The sequence below is a fragment of the Scyliorhinus torazame genome, chromosome 10, assembly GCF_047496885.1.
Source record: "Scyliorhinus torazame isolate Kashiwa2021f chromosome 10, sScyTor2.1, whole genome shotgun sequence".
NCBI classification, from domain to species: domain Eukaryota; kingdom Metazoa; phylum Chordata; class Chondrichthyes; order Carcharhiniformes; family Scyliorhinidae; genus Scyliorhinus; species Scyliorhinus torazame.
Genome location: NC_092716.1, coordinates 49014322 through 49036287, shown reverse-complemented (window position 1 = coordinate 49036287; position 21966 = coordinate 49014322). Strand labels below are relative to the sequence as shown.

Sequence of the window (21966 nt, the reverse complement as noted above, 5' to 3'; positions counted from 1 at the left end):
TATTTGTAGCTCCAGATTGTGTAGGGCACAGCAGGCGATGAGGACTCATGATACCTTACGCGGAATTTATTGCTGGTCTATTCCAGAAATCTTCAGCATCCTTGTAGCCTGCTGCACCAAAGTGCAAGTTGCAGCATGAGCTTCATTGTATCTTGTCTCAGCTGCACTCTGTGGCCTCCGCACAAGCGTCATCAGCCACATCTTCAGTGGGTAGCTCTTGTCCCCGAGGAGCCAACAATGTGGACCTTGAAAGGTTAGGGACCTGAGAGCAGCTGAGAGTGTAGACGTGTGCACACTCCCGAGGAATTGAGAACACACCTACAGAATGTGTTTGGTATGATGGGGGACAAGTTGAACATTCAGAGGGCAGTGGGTTAGTCCTGTTGCCTCACGGCACCGAGGTCCTAGGTTTGATCCCGCCTCTGGGTCACTGTCCGTGTGGAGTTTGCACATTCTCCCCGTGTTTGCGTGGGTTTCGCCCCCACAACCCAAAGATGTGCAGGGCAGGTGGATTGGCCACACTAAATTGCCCCTTAATTGGAAAATAGATACAACCCCTGTTCCCCGCGACTCCTCGTTGCAAGTTCTGTTCTCCCTAGACACAACCCCTGTTCCCCATGACTCCCCGACTCGAGCCCTGTTCCCTTTGACATAACCACTGTTCTCCCCGACTCCACCTTTGTGCCCCCTGAGTCAATTCCCCCCTTGACTCACCTTCTGTCACTCCTCTCCTTGCTGAGGACATGGGGCTGTTCTGAGAGTACAGAACGTACCTCAGAGCTTACCTTGGAGTTCTGCTCATTAGGTGCATGCCTTTTCATAGAATTTACTATGCAGAAGGTGGCCGTTCGGCCTATCGCTACTGCACCGGCCCTTGGAAAGAGCACCCTTACTTAAGACTACACCTCCACCCTATCCACGTAACATTTTTTGGACACTTAAGGGGCAATTTAGCATGGCCAATCCACCGAACCTGCACATCTTTGGACTGTGGGAGGAAACTGGAGCACCCAGGGGAAACCCACACAGGCATAGGGAGAAAGTACAAACTCCACACAGATTGTCACCCGAGGCCGGAATTGAACCCGGGTCTCTGGAACTGTGAGGCAGCAGTGCTAACCACTGTGCCACCATGCCACCCGAATACTAGTTGTGCTTGTGCTGTTCTGACAGCATACCACCGTTGGTGCATTATTTGACGAGAAGGTTCTGATTCCGGTGTATAGGCCTCTTTATGATACACTACTGTATTACAATGAGGTTCCTGACATTGAACAGCAGCAAACACAGGCTGCCACTGACGGGGGTGGGGTGGGCAGGGACAATCGTGTCCTGCATTTGCGTCAACGTGAAATACAATATTTTTATTGTGAAAGGGAACAAAATCCCCAGCCCTTGACTGAAGTAGTATTTGATAGGAGAACGATACTTTTTCCTCCATCTGGAAGAGTGCTCCAGTGAGCCAGACAAATCAGGCATGGCCAGAAGAGATTAAGGATGTCAGCAGCCTCTTGTTCCTCCAAAGCACTGTCTCATCACAAAATCAAGCCTCTCAGCTCTGGTATTGGCAACACTTTGCACATTGCATTATGCTCAAGGTTTCCTTGAGGAGCTCTGTTCCTCCTCACCTAGAAGTACACCAATGCAATGTTTTTAGACGCTGCTTAACCTGGACCATTTCGGGCCCTGGATTGTGTTTGTCGCTAGCATTACCATGATTTCAGCACTGGGCCTCACACTGTGATTCCCAGTTAAAACCATATCAAGTTACATCATCAAACATGAACATTTCAGTGTAAATGATGGCCTCACCTGCTTGCAGAGGACAATCTTGACATCCCCAAAAGATGGAAATTAAAACAATGATTTTAACAATGGCAGGAGGACATCACGAATACAGAAGTAGTGTTTGACTGCCATTTTATCTCATCCATGCTGTTCACACTGGGCAGGCAAATTGGAATGAGGGCAATAGAAATAATACATTTGATCTTAAACCATTGTAACTTGCAAACATTTTGCATTTAAGAATAGGGGCCAAGTATATTATCAACGAGTCTCAGAATCCGTATATTTAATCTAGAGATCGATTCATGCAGGCTACTTCAATTCCATGCTGCATGTGTCATGTGAATGTCCCTCTAAGAAAAGTGTGTTTTATCAAATGGCTGCAGTGATGTCATTGTGTGGGCGGAGCTGGAATGTGATTCTGCTTTTAATTGCGTTTTGAGCTGGAAGCTCTTTTTGGCTCTGTGTTTTAGTTTAGCTTTCAGTTGGAGAGCTGCCTTCAGACCAAGCAGATGTATACTGGTGTCTCTCTGTATGTTAAACAAGATGTTTAGATCACTTGATAATTTAAAAGTGATAACTGTTTCTGTAGAGAATTCAAACCTACTGTCTTTGTTAAAAAGGGTTTTTGACTTATGGATGTTGTGAGGAAAGTTATGGTTACCTATAGAGTACTGTATCTTTTGGGGGGATTATCAGTGTTGGTAGTTGATAAGATGATTACTGTGTGTTTATAAAATGCTAACTGGATTCATAGAATAAACATTGTTTTGTTTTAAAAATACGTGAGATCTCTGTTGCATCACACCTGTAAAGTGGGCCCTTGTGCTCCCCAAAACCAAAATCTATTAGAAGTTGTGGGTCAGGTGAACTCCATGATATACTTTGGTGTTCTCTAAACCCTGGCCCATAATACAGGTCTGGCAGCAGTGAGAAATGATTTTGTGGTGGATTGTAGCAAAATGTCTGAAACAACCGTAGTTCAGCTATAATCTTACCAAATTTATTTGATGTAGATTTTTTTTAAGCAGTGCAAAACCACTGGGAATAACTTGTCTTGTATCAGCTGCAATAAAACTACAGTTGTGTAAAGAACAGAGATGGTGTAGTGAGATGCCTTTATATTTTAATTATAGAAAAGAACTGTTTTGCCTGTTCCCTTCCAACAGAAATCTCAACAGCTCAAAGCTAGAGAACCGAAGAATGTCCATGTATTTAAGTTGATTAATACCTTTTGCTGCCTATTTTGGGTGCTCATTTTATTTCTGCATCTACGTCTTTTTATTGCAGGGAGAAAAACTATTAGAAATGGAGCTATTTTTATTCAAGATTTTTGTAACTGTTTTTGTATTCAATACTGATTGAATACTAAGTTTTCCAAATATGTTTATCATTATTTAGTAAGGTTTGCATTATTTTATTTTTTTTAACGCATTTTATTCAAACTTGTATCAAAGTAGGTTACAGCAAATAAACACCCCGGGAAACATTCTTCCCAACAATCAACTATACAGTTTGTACAGATTTTTCTCCTTTTTCACCCCCCCCCCCCCCCCCCCCCCCCCCCGCGCGACGAACAGCTCCTCAAACACGGTCACAAGAAGGTTTGCATTAATAATTAATATCGTACTTTATCGTATCTTAGAGTTCACAGTATATTTTTGAGTGCCGTAATTTTGTCTGTAGCAAGATGCCACAACAGCAATGATGTAACTCAAACATTTTAATAAATAGCTGATGGAAGTGTCCCGCCATTATAGCATCCTTAGAATTTTTCTTTCACATTTTAAAATGTTTATTATTTTATATAAAGATTGTTTCTATTCTATGTACAATACATTTGCATCATAAAAATTTATTATCTTTCAGATTATAAACTCCATTAATATTTTCCAAGGAACACAAAATAATACAGTTTTTGCTTCACTCCGATTTGGGCTGTGTTTCTCTTCATCACATTTCTCTTCATTTATGTCATTGACCTTTAGTTCTTTTACCCCATTTTTAACTATGCATTTTTGATATGTTTGTTCCATGTCTACGCAGTTCTTTTCTCGAATTTCAACATTCATTTGTAATTTGATTTACCTTTATGCTCTCTCAATAGATGCCATGTTTTCAGATCTGATGAAAGCTGCATAGAATTGAGCAAGTAGCATATTACAATAATGATGCCATATTCTAGAATCTACATGTACAAATTTTAAATTTATTTCCTGAACATGCACAGCATGCCGAGAGTAAATGTAAAGAGGTATGGATGTAATTACAATGATTGATACACAACAGGCAATTGTAAGAATAGTTATAAAGTCTAATGGCCAGGTTGATTTAACACTGATATAAATTGTGTTGCTAATAGTATTGGGTGATGTTTTTATGCATAATTTGTAAGATTAATCTGTGTTGGGAAATCTGCCTATTCTGCACATCTTTGGGTTGTGGGGGCCCACTTATACCTCCCAGGGCTAATTCGCTGGCTTTGAAAGCAGACCAAGGCAGGCCAGCAGCACGGTTCAATTCCCGTACCAGCCTCCCCGAACAGGCGCCCGAATGTGGCAACTTGGGGCTTTTCACAGTAACTTCATTTGAAGCCTACTTGTGACAATAAGCGATTTTCATTCATTTAATTTCCTCAGAGCTGGCATCAATGTCCAAGGAATCTAAAATTCTCCCTCCTGCATCTCTGCTGCAGCCACACATTCATTCAAACCTATTTCTGTGCTCATTGGCTGAGATATTGGGAGTAATCCAGAGATTACTATCTTTGAGATTGTGATTGCTGGCTCCCTAACCTCTACCTGCAATACTCATGTCAGCCTGTTACCCTGACCCAGAGGTTGTGATTCCTATCAGGACTGGACTTGGCCTGTGCCGTGACCTGTTACCTGGTCCTGGAGGCGCTTGGAGCTGGAACCAGACAAGGCCCAGGCTGCTTTTACCCAGGTACTGGCAAGCCCAGAAGCAGAGACACTGAACCTTGGAGTCGGAGCTGGACAGAGTATGCCAAAAATTCCTAGTGAACACTAAGCCGTAAGGAATTCCTTGTGCCTTTTAACCACTTAATAAGGGCCCCTATCAGCGCTTATCAGCCGTTTAATCAATTTGTGACTCGTATTGGGGTCATGGGGATGGTAAGTGGAGTGAGTTTTCTTTCGGGTTGAAGTGGCTTCATGATGACATTTCTGGACAAAAGTCTGTGTCACAGTTAATAAGGGACTGGTTTAGCACAGTGGGCTAAATAGCTGGCTTTTAAAGCAGACCAAGGCTGGCCAGCAGCGTGGGTTCAATTCCCGTACCAGCCTTCCCGAACAGGCGCCGGAATGTGGCGACTAGGGGCTTTTCACAGTAACTTCATTTGAAGCCTACTTGTGACAATAAGCGATTTTCATTTAATTTCATAACCCGACTTCTGATCAAGCAGACCAGTCAGCCTGTCTCATTAATGAAAGCTGGCGATGTGGACTTGTTTCTTGGGGTTGAGATTCCATTTGCTTGCCTGCAGATAACTTTCTAAATCAAGGTCCTAACCAGTATGATGATCCTAGTTGGTCAAGCAATGGTAAATTTATCAGGGCCCCCTTGTAACATGCTACCTGTTTTTGGCTGGTTGAACTCCAGCAACTACATTTTTGACGGTAGCTGGGTGGTCAACAACTATTGATTCCTTTTGGTTGGGTAGCTGGGTGTTGTACTCTCCAACAAGAGAATGTGCACTCTCATAGGTTAAAAACATTCTATGATTACAGAGTTTTCAGTGATCCTTAAATGTAGTGTGTTTTGCATGCGCAGACACTCAGCTGCAAATTAAATTGTGAAAATGCAAAATATATATAATGGGTAACATAAAGCACATTTTCAAACCAGTAAAAAAAAATCACAAAATCAATCCTAAATTTTACAGATTTGATGTAACCATGAAGCACTATCTGCTTTGCAGATGTAAACACCCTTGGACAATGTGTTGAAGTGATTCACTCGAATTGTTACAAGGGTGAGATTTCAGCTGCTTGGAGACACTGGAGAATCTGAGATTGTTCTTTAGAACAGCAAAAGTTTAAGAAAGATTTAATAGAAACCTTCAAAAACAATGTGTATTTATATAGTGCCTTTAATGTAGTAAAACATTCCAAAACATTTCAAGAGAACGTCATGCAACTGAAGTATTGTGTTCGGTTCTGGGAATTTCACTTTACGGAAGATGTGATGGCATTAGAAAGTGCAGAAAGATTTATGAGAATGGTTCCAGAGATGAGGAACTTAAGTTATGAAAAAAGATTGGAAAAGTTGTAGCTGTTTTTGGAGATTTCATGGAGATATTCAAAATTGCGAGGGGTGTGGAGAGAGTACAAAGAACAAAGAAAGGTACAGCACAGGAACAGACCCTTCGGCCCTCCATGTAATCACCGACCATGCTGCTTGTCTAACCTAAAACCTTTCTACACTTCTGGGGTCCATATCCTCTATTCCCATCCTATTCATGTATTTGTTAAGACGCCCCTTAAACGTCACCATCATACCTGCTTCCACCACCACCTCCGGCAACGCGTTCCAGGTGCCCATTACCCTCTGTGGGGAAAAAAAACTTCACTAAATTTTGCCCCTCACACCTTAAACCTATGCCCCCTAGTAATTGATAGTAATTTACAGTAGATAGGGAAAAACTTGAACCAGAGGGTATAACTTTAAGGTAATTGACAAAGAAGCAATGGCAATATGAGAACAATTTTTGCGCAGTAAGTGGTTACACTGACTGAAGATGTACTGTAGGTAGGTTGCATTCAAGAGGGGATTAATTGAAAAACGGTAAGCCTCACTCTAATGTGCAGATTCCCAAGTTACCTGAGGCTTTGGGCTTCAACCCCTTTGCTTCAGAGACCTCGGGCAAGCACTGTTCAGCACTAGTCCTCACAAACAGGGACCAGACGGAACGGCACTCGTAGGGATCTCCCAGGGGATTGGAGGCCTCCAGCTGCCACCTGGGTACTCTGGCAGTGTCATCCTGGCAGTGCCATCTGGGTGTGAGCCTGGCACTGCCCAGGTGGCAGTGCCAAGGTGCAAGCTGGCATTTTTTGTGCACGTGAGGTATCAGGCCGGGGTTGCCCGGCATGGGTATTGGCATGGGCTGGGACCCTCCCACAGTGCATTCTGGCTTGGGGGGGGGGGGGGGGGGGGCGTTGGGGGCCTCGGAGATCAGGAAGCCATTTAAAAATGGCGTCTCGATCTCTCATTGCAATTGGGATTTCTGGCGAGTGAAGCTCCCCACTGTACAAAACAGGGCCATGTGCAGCCCCAGCTGCGCATTCCTCATTCAGGCACCTTATTCAACCCGAGTCAAATTGAATAGTCAGTTTGTTTCTCGGCACTGAGAGTGCCGGGAAACATGCGGCTAAATGTGCTCGCTGGGGGACTTTGTTCCCTTTTGGGAGAATTGCGCCCATAGTGTGAGTTTGGGCACAGACATAGAGCTTTGGATCACATCAATTTATGGACGGTGACAAGTACTTAGCTGTTGCATAGATAGAGCAATGAACAGCATAATTTGGGGTCTCTGGAAGGGCTGGGATGAGGGGTGGACTGATCATTCTGTGCAAAGTGTACTGCTCAGCAAGGGCAAGAGACACACTAGAAAACAGAAGCAGAAACGTTTTTATCAGATCTACATTGTCACAATCCCGCACCCCATCAGTCCAGGTCAGATACCAGAGAAAATTTGCTCATATCTGAAACTCACTTGGGGACCCAGAGATCTAAGGAATAGATATAAACTGCAAGTGGGCAGGAATGTACTTGAATGGTCTGCTTCGGCAGTCCAAGTTGTAATTGATGGCCTTGATGAGGGCAGAAAGTGCGATAGTGCTTTGAATAATTTTTTATTGTTTTGTAGTGTATGCGATTGCATTGGAGCCGGAAAAAATGTAAATATTGGCAGTGCACGTCAGTCAAGATCTGAAAGGGAAAAGCTTCAGAAGTGGCCACTCATATGAGTCATCTTGCATTATCCTGCATAATAAAATGATTCAGACCAGATTCAGGTGAGAGCTGGACCTGTTTCTGGCTGGCAGAAAACAACTTGGAGAAATGTTAAATACGGTGTAGCATGATCTTGGATGCCTTTGATCACCTGGGGCAGTGAAGAAGTGTGGGTGGAGAGGGATGTCCTCGTTCTTTTTATCAAATTAGCTGAGGCTTTTAGCTGTTTCTACATCTCTCCCAAAAGATCATATGGCTTTGAGAGGGGTGGAATGTTTACATTATGAAATGCAAAGTATCACAGTTTTGTGCAACAAGCTGGAAATCCAGATGTTTTCTTCATGTCTATCGTTGTTTGCATAGCATTAATGATTGGGAGTTTCAACCTGAATCCTGTAAATCAATCGATGTTTTAAAAGAGTTGAAGATGATCATTTATTTTCTCAAATACTACTGTTACATACTTAGACTCACTGACCTTTGTAACACTGATGTTAAGCAATAGCAGATGTTTATATGCAAAGAGCTTTCACACGTATCCCTGTGATTGAACACACATAAGCAAGGACATTTTACACAATCTTGTAAACAATATAAGCTTCCAGAAAACCTCAAAGGGTGAGTGCAAACCGAGTCTGCAGCAGTTCTAATGTCAGTACAAGGCATGAATTTTTTTAAAGGTAGTATCAGTGAAGTCGTTCATGTTCTTCGTTCTTTTAATGCAATTGACCAAAATCAGTGGCAGAGAAAAGTTAGAAATCGATAGTTGAAATACAACAGATTAGTGCAAGACTCAACTCGTATCAATCGCAGTATCCTAAGGCAAAATGAACATATACTGAGGCAACATAGCAGGGATGTTCTTTGTTAATTCTAGTGACTCATGAAAAAGACTTCGGAAAAGGGAGTTTGGATTCTGAGAGAGTTTCTCTGCTTCTCTGCGTCAGGCTGTGACTTAATCCTTTCAAGCTCTGGCCAAGGAATGTGACAATTCAAATAGACTTTGTTATACTTCAAAATATTTCTTTCTGATTTTTGAAATAGCTCCAATGAATCTGGACAAAACTGCATCAAATCTAAAGCAAAACAAATAAGTTTGATGAAAAGTATCCAGAAATCTGCTAAAACCAACCTAAAATTAGATATAGCTGGTAGTGAACTTTTTCATAGACCTCCCCCCGTCCCAACACTGACCGATTTTCCCACCCACTCGGTCGAAGTGTCCATCATTTAATTTCCTCAAAGTTGGTCTCACTGGATATCTCTTTCCTCAATCAAGCATTAGGGGGTTTTCCAGACCCGATTTCTGTATTCCTCATCAAGGAAATCAAGAATTATTTGGATAACATCTGTTGATTCACATGAAAAATAAGAATAGTCTTTCGTAATATTGAATGGAGATATGTGGAAATTTATGACTGAGACTTGATGCTTCAAATGTTTTTTTTATATTTATAAGCTTTTTTAAAAATAAATTTAGAGTACCCAATTCTATTTTTCCAATTGAGGGGCAGTTTAGCGTGGCCAATCCACCTACCCTGCACATCTTTGGGTTGTGGGGGTGAGACTCGCGCAGACACGGGGAGAATGTGCAAACTCCACACGGACAGTGACCCAGGGCCGGGATCGAACCGGGTCCGCGGTGCCGTGAGGCAGCAGTGCTAACCACTGCGCTGCCGTGCCACCCTTACTGTTGAGTCCATAATATGATGGTTTATAAAACCAAATTATTGGGTTGAATTTTGTTCTGTGTGCTGAAGTAACATCGCCAGATGTTCATTAAACTGGGCACTTGTCATGTTAAGTCTCATGAGCAATCTATGGACAATTTGTTGTCAGAGAGAAATTCCAAATGACATGGGACCCTCTGCAACAGGGCTTCTCAAACTGTTGCAATCCTGAAGAGGTCATGAGATGAGATTTTGACATTGTGAGCTTCAAGATAGCAATGGTTGCTGTGCAGATCGCAGTGATTTTTGACAGCTGTTTTCTTTGTTGGTGTGAGTGGCCTATTGGACATTTTTTTGGGTGTGGGGTTGAGACCCACACAGACACAGGGAGAATGAGCAAACTCCACCTGACAGTGACCTGGGGCCGGGATCGAACCCGGGTCCTCAGCGCCATCGGGCAGCAGTGCTAACCACTGTGCCACCGGGCTGCCCTATTTATAAGCTTTTTAATGTTCATAGAATCATAGTTAAGTATTGGACATTTCGAGGGGGCTCGTCACACAAACATGAGAAATGACTGTGTCGAGGAATTCTGGTTTGACACTCGGTTGTAAAATTTCCTCATTCTGCATCTACTTCTTCCACTTGGACATCCAATGGTATATTCTCTGTCGCCTTGGCATTGGGTAGTGTGCTTAATGTATTGGAGATAACCATGAAGTTTCCAGGTTTGTACCGAACCTCACAATTGTACCCCTGTATTTTGATTAGCAAGCTTTGGAGTTGAGGGTGGCGTGCTAGTGGGTAGCTTTCTCTAAATCAACTCTGGCAGTTTGTGATCAGTCTCAACCAGAAATTGTTTATTAAATAGATATGTTGGAACCTGTTGATGCCAAATTCATTCGATGTTCAAATAATTTACTGAGATGGGTGACAAACTCTTGGAACTGAATACAACTATTCTGCCTTCCTGCAACAGACATACTCCGAGAACTTTTTGTGTCTACATGGAGTGTAGTTTCTTTCCTTGAATTGTAATGCCATGGGCATACTTCAGCAGAAAGCAACCATTTTAACAAATGAAGCCCAAGAATGGCATATCTTTCTTGAGACGTTCACACCGTGATTATGCTTACTCTGAAAAATTCAATACATATGGTGCAAAGTTAAACAGGCCCCACACCTCCATGAAGCATCTTTATCTTGAACGGTAGAAATTGATTGCGCATCTTTGACCTGGTAGGTCACAATGTCTTATAAGTGTAAACTGAACCAAAGAAATTAATATTTCATATCAATTGCATATTTTCTACTATCAAAGACATAACCTCTTTTAACCACTCCATTAGAATGTGAAGATTCTTGTCATTCTCTTCCTTGATACTTCCCATGGCTGCTATGTGTCTGCCATGCTAACATAGTCAGGAACACTCTTGGTTATGCGATCCAACTCCCTGACGTTACCTGTAACTGTGGAAAACAATACCTCCTAAGCAGTGTTCTGAATGTTCTTCGTTCCTGTGAATCCCCAGACAGGTTCTCATGGTGCCAAACTTACCTGGGTATTTATGTTGCAGATGTCGAACAGACTCAGTAGGATTACGCTTACCTTGATTATTGAGTTTTTTTTGATCTTGTGAATGATCATGATTTGGTGCGCACTGCATGCTGACAGTCCTGATACAATTGGTCCTTTGGTGTCAACAGCATAGAAGACTTGTGGTGACCATGCTGAACTGCACTCTATGCCAGTATTCCCATGCAGCAGATTGGCGAACTATTACATTCAGTGAGTTTAGCTCTTGTTGCCTGCAACACAGACTCTCACTTCACCAGGTACATGTCATTAAGTATCAGTGATGGTAAAATATTTGCATTTTCCCCAATATCTGTCTTTGGTCACAGCTTGTGCTTACACTATATGAAAGCAAATGATCTTTGGTGAGGTGAAAGCTTTCAGTTGGGTGATTCTACAGGCTGTGCCACTGTTTGGAAAGCTTGTTTACTTTTGAACTTGTATTCATCTTTCTCAGTGCCTTCTTTGCTATCCGCATCACAGCTTACATGTTGCACTTGAACTGGTATTACGCTTGGCCACTGTGCAATGTCTGCTTTGTACTTGGCTGTATCACCTGACTGCTTCCTCGCTGCATGTCTTTGTACACAATCTTGCCCTGTGCCCATTTATACCTCACACCTTGCAGGTGTCTCTAAATGCAGAACAGTTACGTAGTTGATGCATTAGACCCCACTTGCCGCACGCTTTGCCCTGTCTAGGTGCCACAGCTACCTCATCTATAGTTCATAGCATCTCTGCAGTGCAGAAGGAGGCCATTTGGCCCGTCGTTTCTGCACCACTCCGACCCTCTGGAAGAGCGCTCTACTCAGGTCCACACCCCGCCGACCCTGCCTTTAATCCCGCAACCTAACCTGCACGTCTCTAGACATTAGAGAGCAATTTTGCATAGCCAATCCACCTAATGTGCACATCTTTGGACTGTGGGAGGAAACCGGAACACCCAGAGGAAACCCACATACACACAGGAGAATGTGCAAACTTCACACAAACAAGGCCGGAATTGAACCCATGTCCCTGGTGCTGTGAGGCTTCAGTGCTAACCACTGTGCCACCATACCACAGTTGTTGCTGCTCTTAATGCTTGCAAACATTGCCCACCTTGTATTTTCTGCCATCTTTAAGTAGACTCTCAATGTCATATTCCTTTTTCATTTCAAGCAGATCGTTTTGTGACGTCAGTATAATTACGTACTCCATTATTCTCTCAGGAAACTCTGCTTCTGAAAAATCACAATTTCTGCCTTTGTCCTGACTACTACTAAACTGGTCATTAGTTTTGCGAGCTGTTTTATATAGGCTATCAGTTGTTGAGTCAATATATTCTGGTGGTCTTCACTCTTAACTGATCTTCTAGCATTGGCCAGAGTTTATACTGGTCTTAGTGGTTTGTTTTTCACAGTCCAGAAGTGTTGTTGCAGTGAAGACGTTCATTGGTAATCATTAGTTTTACTTCCTGCTTGTCGGACTCTGCAACCACATGATGGTTGCAAACTCCATATGCTGTTTAAACCATATGAATTGAGGATATTTGGAGTCTTTTAAATCATAACTGAATATTTTGTTGTCATGCCATCACAAATTTTGCTTCTTAAAAATTCTCTTTTGCAAGATTTTTCTCTTAAACAACTGTAACTGGTGAGAAAATACAGTGTAGGTCAACTGCCTGCAGCATTGGAACCATGCCATGCATCGACCTCAGTAGTTGCAGTACGGGCTTTCAACCTCTGTACAGGGTACTCTGCCCACAGAGCTCTCACGATGCACAGTGCCGTAGCTGCAGTTAAGATCAACTTTTGCAGTCCAATTCAGCCAGAAAACTGCCATCCTGGTCGGCTACTATTCCAGTACATCTCTCCCTTCCATTGCACACTCTTTCGGAGTAGCGATTTGGACTGGGTCCCAAACTTCAATGCCGCAGCTTCTTCCAACCATTTGTCAATGTTATTCCAGGTTTGTGGCTGCACCTGTTGCTCATGATATCACTACTTTGTGCAAAAGGAGGTCATTTGGCCCATCGAGTCTGCACCGGCTCTTGGAAAGAGCACTCCACTTAAGCACACACTTCCAACCTATCCCCGTAACCCAGCAACCCCACCGAACCTTGTTGGACACCAAGGGCAATTTAGCATAGCCAATCCACCTAACATGCACACCTTTGGATTGTGGGAGGAAACCGGAGTACCCGGAGGAAACCCACGCACACTCGGGGAGAACGTGCAGACTCCACACAGACAATGACCCAAGCTGGGAATTGAACTTGGGACCCTGGAGCTGTGAAGCAACTATGCTAACCACTGTGCTACCATGCTACCCACTGATAGGTGCCACTATGTTGTGTACTGCTAGCATCATGTTGTGCATCGCTGCCGTCATGTGTTATTTGCTCTTAACCCAAATGTACCAAGCACTATGACAAAGAATGGTAATTAAAACAAAGGGTTCTTTGTTGAAGAATAGCGGGATTACATAGAACTTAGAACATACAGTGCAGAAGGAGGCTATTCGGCCCATCGAGTCTGCACTGACCCACTTAAGCCCTCACTTCAACCCTATCCCCATAACCCAATAACCCCTCCTAACCTTTTTGGACACTAAGGGCAATTTAGCATGGCCAAGTAAGCTGGATGAGTTCTTTAGTGTTGGCAACATAGCACATTGAAAGTAGGTGTTGGGGTATGTTCCTCCCCATCGCCATGCTCTTCTCTAAGGGGATTGGGTGACTTTTTTTGGAGGCAGGGAGCTTATATTGGGGTTTTAGTGCACCGTAGGCAAATGGAATGGCTTCTTCGACCAGCTGGTGTTTTCCTGTCCTTTGTTTTCAAAGGTTTCATATCCGCTACTAGTATATCTTTTTCTCAGAGAGTATGTGCTGCCCTTGTGGGCTACATCCCGCATTTCCCGCCTGAGTTGACCCTTAGTCAAAAAATAATAAAATCACACCCTTTTGTCTGTCTTCACCGAGGAAAATGTTTAAAACTCCCCAAAGTAATGGAGAATCAAGGGACCAGTGGAAACAAGAAACTGCAAGATATTAATGCTAGTCAATGGGACTTAAAGTAGATAAATCTCCTGGATCTGATGATCATATCCCAGAAGTTTGAAAGAGATGGCTCCAGAGATAGTAGATGCCTTGGTGGCCATCTTTCAAAATTCTGTAGACATTGGAATGGTTCCTGAAGGTTGGAAAGTGGCAAATGTAGCCGCTTGAAGAGAGGATGAGAGAACTACTACGAACTATAGACCTGTAAGCCTGATATCAATAGTAGAGAAAACGCTAGAATCTGTCATAAAGACTATGATACATAGAACACGAATAAAGTTATGATTCAACAAGGATTTATGAAAGGGGGATCATGCTTAACAAACCTGTTGGAGAGCTTTTTGAGGACATAACTAGTAGAATAGATGAGCTGCCAGTGGATGTGGTATATTTAGAATTGCAAGAAGCTTTTGAGAATCATAGGATTTACACTGCAGAAGGAGGTCATTCGGCCAATCAAGTCTGCACCAGCTCTTGGAAAGAGCACCCCACTTAAGCCCACACTTCCAACCAATCCCCGTAACCCAGCAACCCCACCGAAACTTTTTGGACACTAAGGGCAATTTAGCATAGCCAATTCACCTAAACTGCACATCTTCGGCCTGTGGAAGAAACCGGAGCACCCGGAGGAAATCCCCGCAGACACGGGGAGAAAGTGCAAACTCCACACAGACATTCTCCCAAGGCCGGAATTGAACCCGGATCTCTGGAGCTGTGAGGCAGCAGTGCTAACCACTGTACCACCGTGCCGCGCTGGCATGAGATTAGTAAACAAAATTGGAGCACATGGGATTGGGGAACTGGTTAATGGACAGACAACGGAGTTAGAATAAATGGGTAATTTTCAGGTTGACAAGATGTGACTAGTGGGGTACCACAAGGGTCAGTGTTTGGACTCCAGCTACTCACAATCTATATCAATGATTTGATTATTGGGATTAAATGTAATATTTCCAAGTTTGCAGATGGCACAAAACTAGTTGGAAGTAAGAGTCGTGAGGACGATGCAAAGATATTTCAAGATGTCATGGGGACTCTTAATTGAGTGGGCAAAAACCTGGCAGATGTAATACATTGTAGGGAAATGTGAAAAGTGGTTAGCACTCCTGCCTCCCGGCACTAAGGACCCAGATACGAGCTGGCCCAATCTGGGCTCCACATTGACTGTGTGGAGTTTGCACATTCTCCCCATGTCTACATGGGTCTCATCCCCACAACCCAAAGGTGTGCAGTGTATGTGTATTGGCCATGCTAAAGTGCCCCTTAATTGGATAAAAAAACAAAAATTAAGAAAAACAGAAATACAGAGTATTTCGTAAATGGTGAGACGCTGGGAAGTGTTGCACTTCAAAGGGACTTGTGTGTCCTTGTTCATGAGTCATTGGAAGCAAATGTGCAGGTACAGCAAGCAATCAAAGCAAGCGGTGTTTTGGACTTTATTACAAGTAGATCTGACTATAAGAGTAAAGATGTCTTATGGCAATTATATAGAGCCTTGGTGAGACCGCTCCTGAAGCATTGTGTGGAGTGTTGGTCTCCTTACCTAAGGAAAGATGTACTAGTCATAGAGGGAGTGCAATGAACATTCACTAAATTAATTTGGGAAATGATTAAATGGATTGGGCCTTTATTGTCCGAAGTTCAGAAGAATGAGTGGTGTTCTCATTCAAATAAAAAATATTCTTACAGAGCTCAACAGGGTAGATGTAGGAAAAATATTTCACTTGGCTGGGGGGGTCGAGAACCAGAGATCACAATCTCAGAGTAAGAGATAAGTCTTTTTGGACTGTGATGAGGAGGAATTTCTTCACTGAGAGGATGGTGAATCTTTGGAATTCTCTGCCCCAGACTGATGTGGCGGCTCAGTCGCTGAGTATGTTCAAGAGGTTGATAAATCTCTATATATTATAAACATCATGGGAGGCTTGGCGTAGTGTACTATCACTGGGATAGTAATCCAGAGAACCAGAGCAATGCGCTGGGGACCAGGGTACAAATCCCACTTGGGCAGTTGATGGAATTTAAATTCTATAAATATCTGGAATTAAAAGTCTTAATGATAACCATGAAACCATTGTCAATTGTCATAAAAACCCATCTGGTTCACTAATGTCCTTTTAGGGAAGGAAACCTGTCATCCTTACCTGGTCTGACCTACATGTGACTCCAGACCCACAGCAACGTGGTTGCTCTTAAGTGCCCTCAGGGATGGGCAATAAATGCTGATGCAGCCAGCGATGCCCACATCCCTTAAACGAACATTGAAGTTACATGAAGGTGAAGTTACATGAAGCTCTGTTTCTGTTCTACCCTGTTTTGGCAGTGTGTTCCATTCTAGTATCTATTTGTGCAATGGGTGCTTTAATGCTGGGAAAATCGAGCTTAAGTAAGAGCAATTGTAGCTTTTGGGAGATTCATTTTCCAAATATCGAACAAGATTCACAATCGGAGCAGAAATAAATTTCAATTCCGTGTACTTTATTATTTGTACGTCAGATTCAACTCGTGAGCCACTTTCAAAGAGCAAAATATCATAATGCTGAAGCCTCCAGTGTGGTTGGTTGTTGTACAGGTTTAAGTTCTTGACTCGGTTTTATTCATATTTATCTCTTTGAACTTCAAAAAATTATCTTAGATTTTCTTTTATTATGGCTAGTCAACTATGTAATTATAGATGATCCATGTAACAGTCTTTGTGTTAGTCTTTTGTGACCTGTGGGACTCGTGGCGCAACGCAACACCATCTTCCTCCAGGTCTGAAAGCTCTGTGATTGAATTACTTTGAGGTGATGGAGCTTTTTGGCTAAGATGAAATGGACTGAATGGCCTCCTTCTGTGCTGTAATGACTATTAACCATAACCAGTCTTCAAACAAAGATTTTCATGTTTGAACTTCACATTGATTTTAGCTTATTGATCTTTAAAAATAGCTATCTGTATATTCAAGATGTATCTCAGCCAAACCCAATCATTGATGAGAGCTACCTTATGCACAAATGTATTAATATCAGCATCTTAAATTATGGAAAGTAACCTTTCTTTCATGTACTTTTGTTTACATCATTCTTTTATTTATCTAGTGTTTTGGCAAGGATGTTTAGATAAAAGACTGGCCTAAAAATATATTAAACAAACACTATGAATATACTTGTGTTTAAGCATTATTCTTGTGTTTTGTAGGTGTTGCAAGGCGCACAGTTAATTGCAGTGGCTTCTGCTGAACATCAAACCAGTGGAGTAGATGGATCACCTCTACAGGGCAGTGACATCCAGGTGCAATATGTACAGCTTGCACCAGTAACAGATCATACCACAGCAGCTCAAGTGAGTAACAGAATGGAGACTTCGACAATTTATTTCCTCTTTATGATGAGAGGTAAATTAATTGATCAGTATAGTTGTAATCTTGGCTACAGGACCAGGGAGAGAAATCTTGGCCCCTGGTGCTTCTCCTGTGTCCAGGCCCTTTATTTGTCCACCTCCCCCATCCCACATCCTCTATGTCCCTCTAGATTGGGAACCATAGTCACAGTTGGATTGAACTGATCTTTTTAAGTTCAGCAAGACTTTGTCTTGCAACTATCTCTGTTTCTTTTACCCAGACCCTATGCAACATCCAGACAGCAACATCCAAAGGACTTGAACCTTAGAGGCACTATGAAGAACAATCCTATCCTATGTAGTACAAATGTTTTATTCTCATGACATATTCTCAGGGCGCCTAACTCCTGGTTTCACTTCCAAGTTTAAAATGACAAATTCTTCCAGTAAATTAGCACCAACTGATGTTTACAGAACAGTTGTATTTTGCATTGAGTGATGAATATTTTGGCATTTTAAGCTGAAACTAACCACACTTATAAATACCCAGCATAAAGAATATAATAGGAGGGCAAAATCTGAAATATAAACAGAGAATGTAAGAAATACTCAGCAGGCCAGGCAGCACATGTGGAAAGAGAAACAGAATTAATGATTCATATTATGCTCTAATTCTGATTAAGGGTCACTGATCTCTGTTTATTTCTGCACAGATGCCACCAGATGTGCTGCGCATCTGAGGTTCATTGATGTCCTTCAGAGTAGAAAATCTGCCACCCTCACCTAGTCTTGCCTACATGTGACTCCAGATCGACAGCAATGTGGTTGACTCTTAACCACAGCAATGTGGTTGCCCTCTGAAGTGGCCGAGCAAGCCACTCAGTTCAAGGGTAATTATGGATGGTCAATAAATGCTGGCCCATCCAGCAACATCCACATCTCATAAATGAATTAAGAAAAAATTCCGACATCTCCCATTTCTATTGGAACGGAATTAACCCTTTTTTCCAGCCCTTCAAAAAGCAATAAGAAACTTCTCATGAGACTCATTCCCCTTGAGCAAGTAACCCAGCAGCAGCTGCCTGAGATCTGCTTCGGCAGAACATGAAATATGAATTTCAGAAAAAATGTTTTTTTATGAAGAAAAGATACACAACTTACTAGGCAATAAAAATCAATATCAAAGCAATAATACATAATTTTAAAAATTAACAATCGATAAAGATGATTCTTAAAAAGTGCCAAGCAGCTGAGCTAACTAGATACTGCCAGATCTGCTGAGAATTTCCAGCACTTTGTTTGTATTAAAAGCAATGGGCGGGATTCTCCGTCAATTCATGGCAAACCATCATTTCCCCTGGCTTGGCTGCAGTGCTTTCATGTCCAGATGATTCACCACATATGAATTCCATCTCTATACATGCCTCCAAGGTACATGCTGTGCCAGTATCTGAACTGGTTGCTGCAAGTGTCAGATCATGTAACTAGTTCGCTTCACTAGTACTGTGCTATTGATCTTTCATTTCCTCCTTGAGCTGCTGTGGCAGTTCTTGAGTGTCTGAAAGCAGGAATTCAAAAGGGGAAGGTTGGTGTGATGGAAATGGGGTGGGTGGAAATCAAGTGGTCCATAGTCACAAAATTTGTAGCTTTTTCATGATGCCAGTTAGCAGGGATCTGAGTGTGCTGAGAGCTGAAAAGAGGCATAAGGCAGGAGCTAATTATCATCCTCAATGTTCCGAGTGACACCCAATGCCGCGGGCCCAATTGCAGCCAACTCCATGATGCTGAGAGCCATCACCTCCATGTGGCTCAGGAGATACAGGCATCTTTGTACCCACCAGTTCTGTTTTGCTCCCTTTTCTTGTGTTACACCTTCTTCTGCAACTGAGAGGGAAGAATACAGTATTGCACTGCAAATGAGGCATGGATCGATGATTGATCGATATTTATTGTCACGTGTACCGAGGTACAGTGAAAATTATTTTTCTGCGGCCAAGGGAACGTATATTGATAAGTGGATATGAGATTGGCAGCATTGGTTGATGTGTGAGGGTGAGAAGGCATATCTGGATGTTCTGCGTGAGTCCTGAGTGCTCGGGATTGCAGATGGATGAGTTATAGGATGAGTCATGTGAGAGGTTGTGGTTTGGTGGGTAGATATCATGTGAAGATGTGGGTGTTCCTATAATGCATGGATTGCAGCGGTTAAATGCTGGTCCAGTGAGTGATGCTCACACCTGATCACCTACATGAAATCATTGTACTTTTTACACTTTTTATGGTTCCTGCCCATTTCCATTACTGATGCCTCCAACACCATATCTGTCACCTGGAATCCTTTCTCTACCTGTGGTTCCATTTTCCATGATTGAAATTCTAGCAATATTATTGAGTGCAGCTTTACGGCATATCAACATAATGCTGGTCAGACCTACTGAATACAGAGATTGAAGAGGACTTCAGCAATGAAGAATCCACTTGGCCCCGTGCTACAGTCAGGTAAATGAGGTAGGAGCACCAAGTTTACATGCTGCTCGCGTCCAGGAGCAGGCAGTTCGCAAATTGTGACCCTTCCACCCAAAAAAAAGGCTAAAAAATGATTCTAGCTCTTATGTTTGGAAGACCTAACATAGAGAAGTAGGAATATTACTGTCATAGTTTTGCTTTTGAAGGGTGTTCAAGCACATTTCTCCTCATAGTTCTTCTCTGTAGTCAATGGAAACTAGATTTTGCATCACTAGGTGCTTTAAAACCATCTGCTTAAAAGCCATCGGGGTATATTTTGGCAGCAAAGAGGCCACTATCATTTGAGACTCTGTCTTTATCATATAGCAATGAATAACAGATATTGTTGGAGATTGGATCCGAGCGGTCACCAGCAAAGTTGCAGGAACTGGGATGAAGGATTGCAGTTGCAGAGGGTTGGGGTTCCAAAGTAATATTGTGTTTGATTTCTAAATTTGGTTCACCTCATTCAGTAATCTGTCACATTCCAACATAACTCTTATATTTTTTTTAATAAACGTTTTATTGAGGTATTTTTTTGGCATTTCAACAACAACAAAATCAACAATATACATAACAAGAAAAATATAAACATAGTGCAAATTCCACCTCCATCTCCCGCAGGTCTTGCCATTACTTACCCTCCTAACCTACGCTCACCTAACCCCCTCCCTCCCCCCCCCCCCCCCCCCCCTTCTGCTGCGATTAGTTCTCTGCGAGGAAGTCGACGAATGGTTGCCACCTCCGGGCGAACCCCAACAGAAACCCTCTCATGGCGAACTTAATTTTCTCCAGGCAGAGGAAGCCTGCCATGTCTGAAAGCCAGGTCTCCGATTTCAGGGGCTTTGAGTCCCTTTATGCCAGCAATATACGCCTCCGGGCTACCAGGGAAGCAAAGGCCAGAACATCTGCCTCTCTCTCCTCCTGGATTCCCGGGTCCTGCGATACCCCCGGCGCACTTCGCACACCTGTCCTCCACCCCAAAGAATCTGCTCATCTGGGCCACTGTCATGTGAGCACGATGAACAGCCTTAAATTGGATCAGGCTGAGCCTGGCACATGTTGCGGTAGTATTGACCCTTCCTAACGCGTCCGCCCAGAGGCCCTCCTCTATCTCTCCCCCCAGCTCCTCCTCCCACTTGTTGCTTCAGCAAAAGGATCGCGGGAGGAAGATGGGGAGGCAGTGGACGACCGTCATTTTTACCGACTGCACCCTACCCGCAAGAGACAAAGGGAGCACATCCCATCTCCGGAAATCCTCCTTCATCTGGTCCACCAGATGGGCCAAGTTCAATTTGTAGCCTGTCCCAATCCCTCGCCATCTGGATACCCAAGTACCTAAAACTGTCCCCAACCACTCTAAATGGCAGTTCCCCCAGTTGCCTCTCCTGACCTCTTGCCTGAACCACAAACAACTTGCTCTTCCCCATATTAAGCTTGTACCCCGAAAACCGGCCGAATTCCCCTAAGCTTCCCATAATTTCCCCCATCCCCTCCATTGGGTCTGAGACATACAACAGTAAGTCATCCGCATACAGCGAGACTCTGTGCTCCCAACCCCCCGGACCAACCCCTTCCAACCCCTTGAGGCCCTCAGAGCAATTTCCAGCGGCTCTATCGCCAGCGCAAACAGCAGTGGGGAGAGGGGACATCCCTGTCTCGTCCCCCGGTGTAGCCTGCAATAGTCCAAAGTCGTCCTGTTTGACCGTACAGTTTCAGTGTACAGTAATGTGCAAATATCAACACAATGCAGAAACATAGTGCAAAAGACCACTCCTCTCTCATAAACAGTACCCGCCTATTTATCCCTCCTAATCTACCCTTCCCCCCCCCCCTGACATTTAATTCCCCACGAATAAGTCGATGAATGGTTGCCACCTTCGGGCGAACCCTATTACAGATCCTCCTAAGGCGAACTTAATTTTTTCCAGCCCTAAAAAGCTCGACATGTCCGGGAGCCATGCTTTGGTCTTTGGGGGCTTTGAGTCCCTCCATGCCAGCAGTATATGTCGCCGGGCTACGAGGGAAGCAAAGGCCAAGACGTCGGCCTCCCTCTCCTCCTGGACTCCCTGGTCTTCCGAGACCCCAAA

At 43.3% G+C, this 21966-nt stretch overlaps 1 protein-coding gene across 5 annotated transcripts in view; it reads left to right on the top strand.

The window, feature by feature from the left end:
* The window catches only part of banp (BTG3 associated nuclear protein), a 314498-nt gene that overhangs the window by 255259 nt on the left and 37273 nt on the right, over positions 1–21966 (top strand). For all 5 annotated transcript variants that reach the window (XM_072518077.1, XM_072518074.1, XM_072518076.1 and 2 more), the window contains one exon: positions 17231–17374. In XM_072518077.1, the coding sequence (XP_072374178.1) occupies positions 17231–17374 (144 nt within the window). The remainder of the gene's footprint in view (positions 1–17230; positions 17375–21966) is intronic.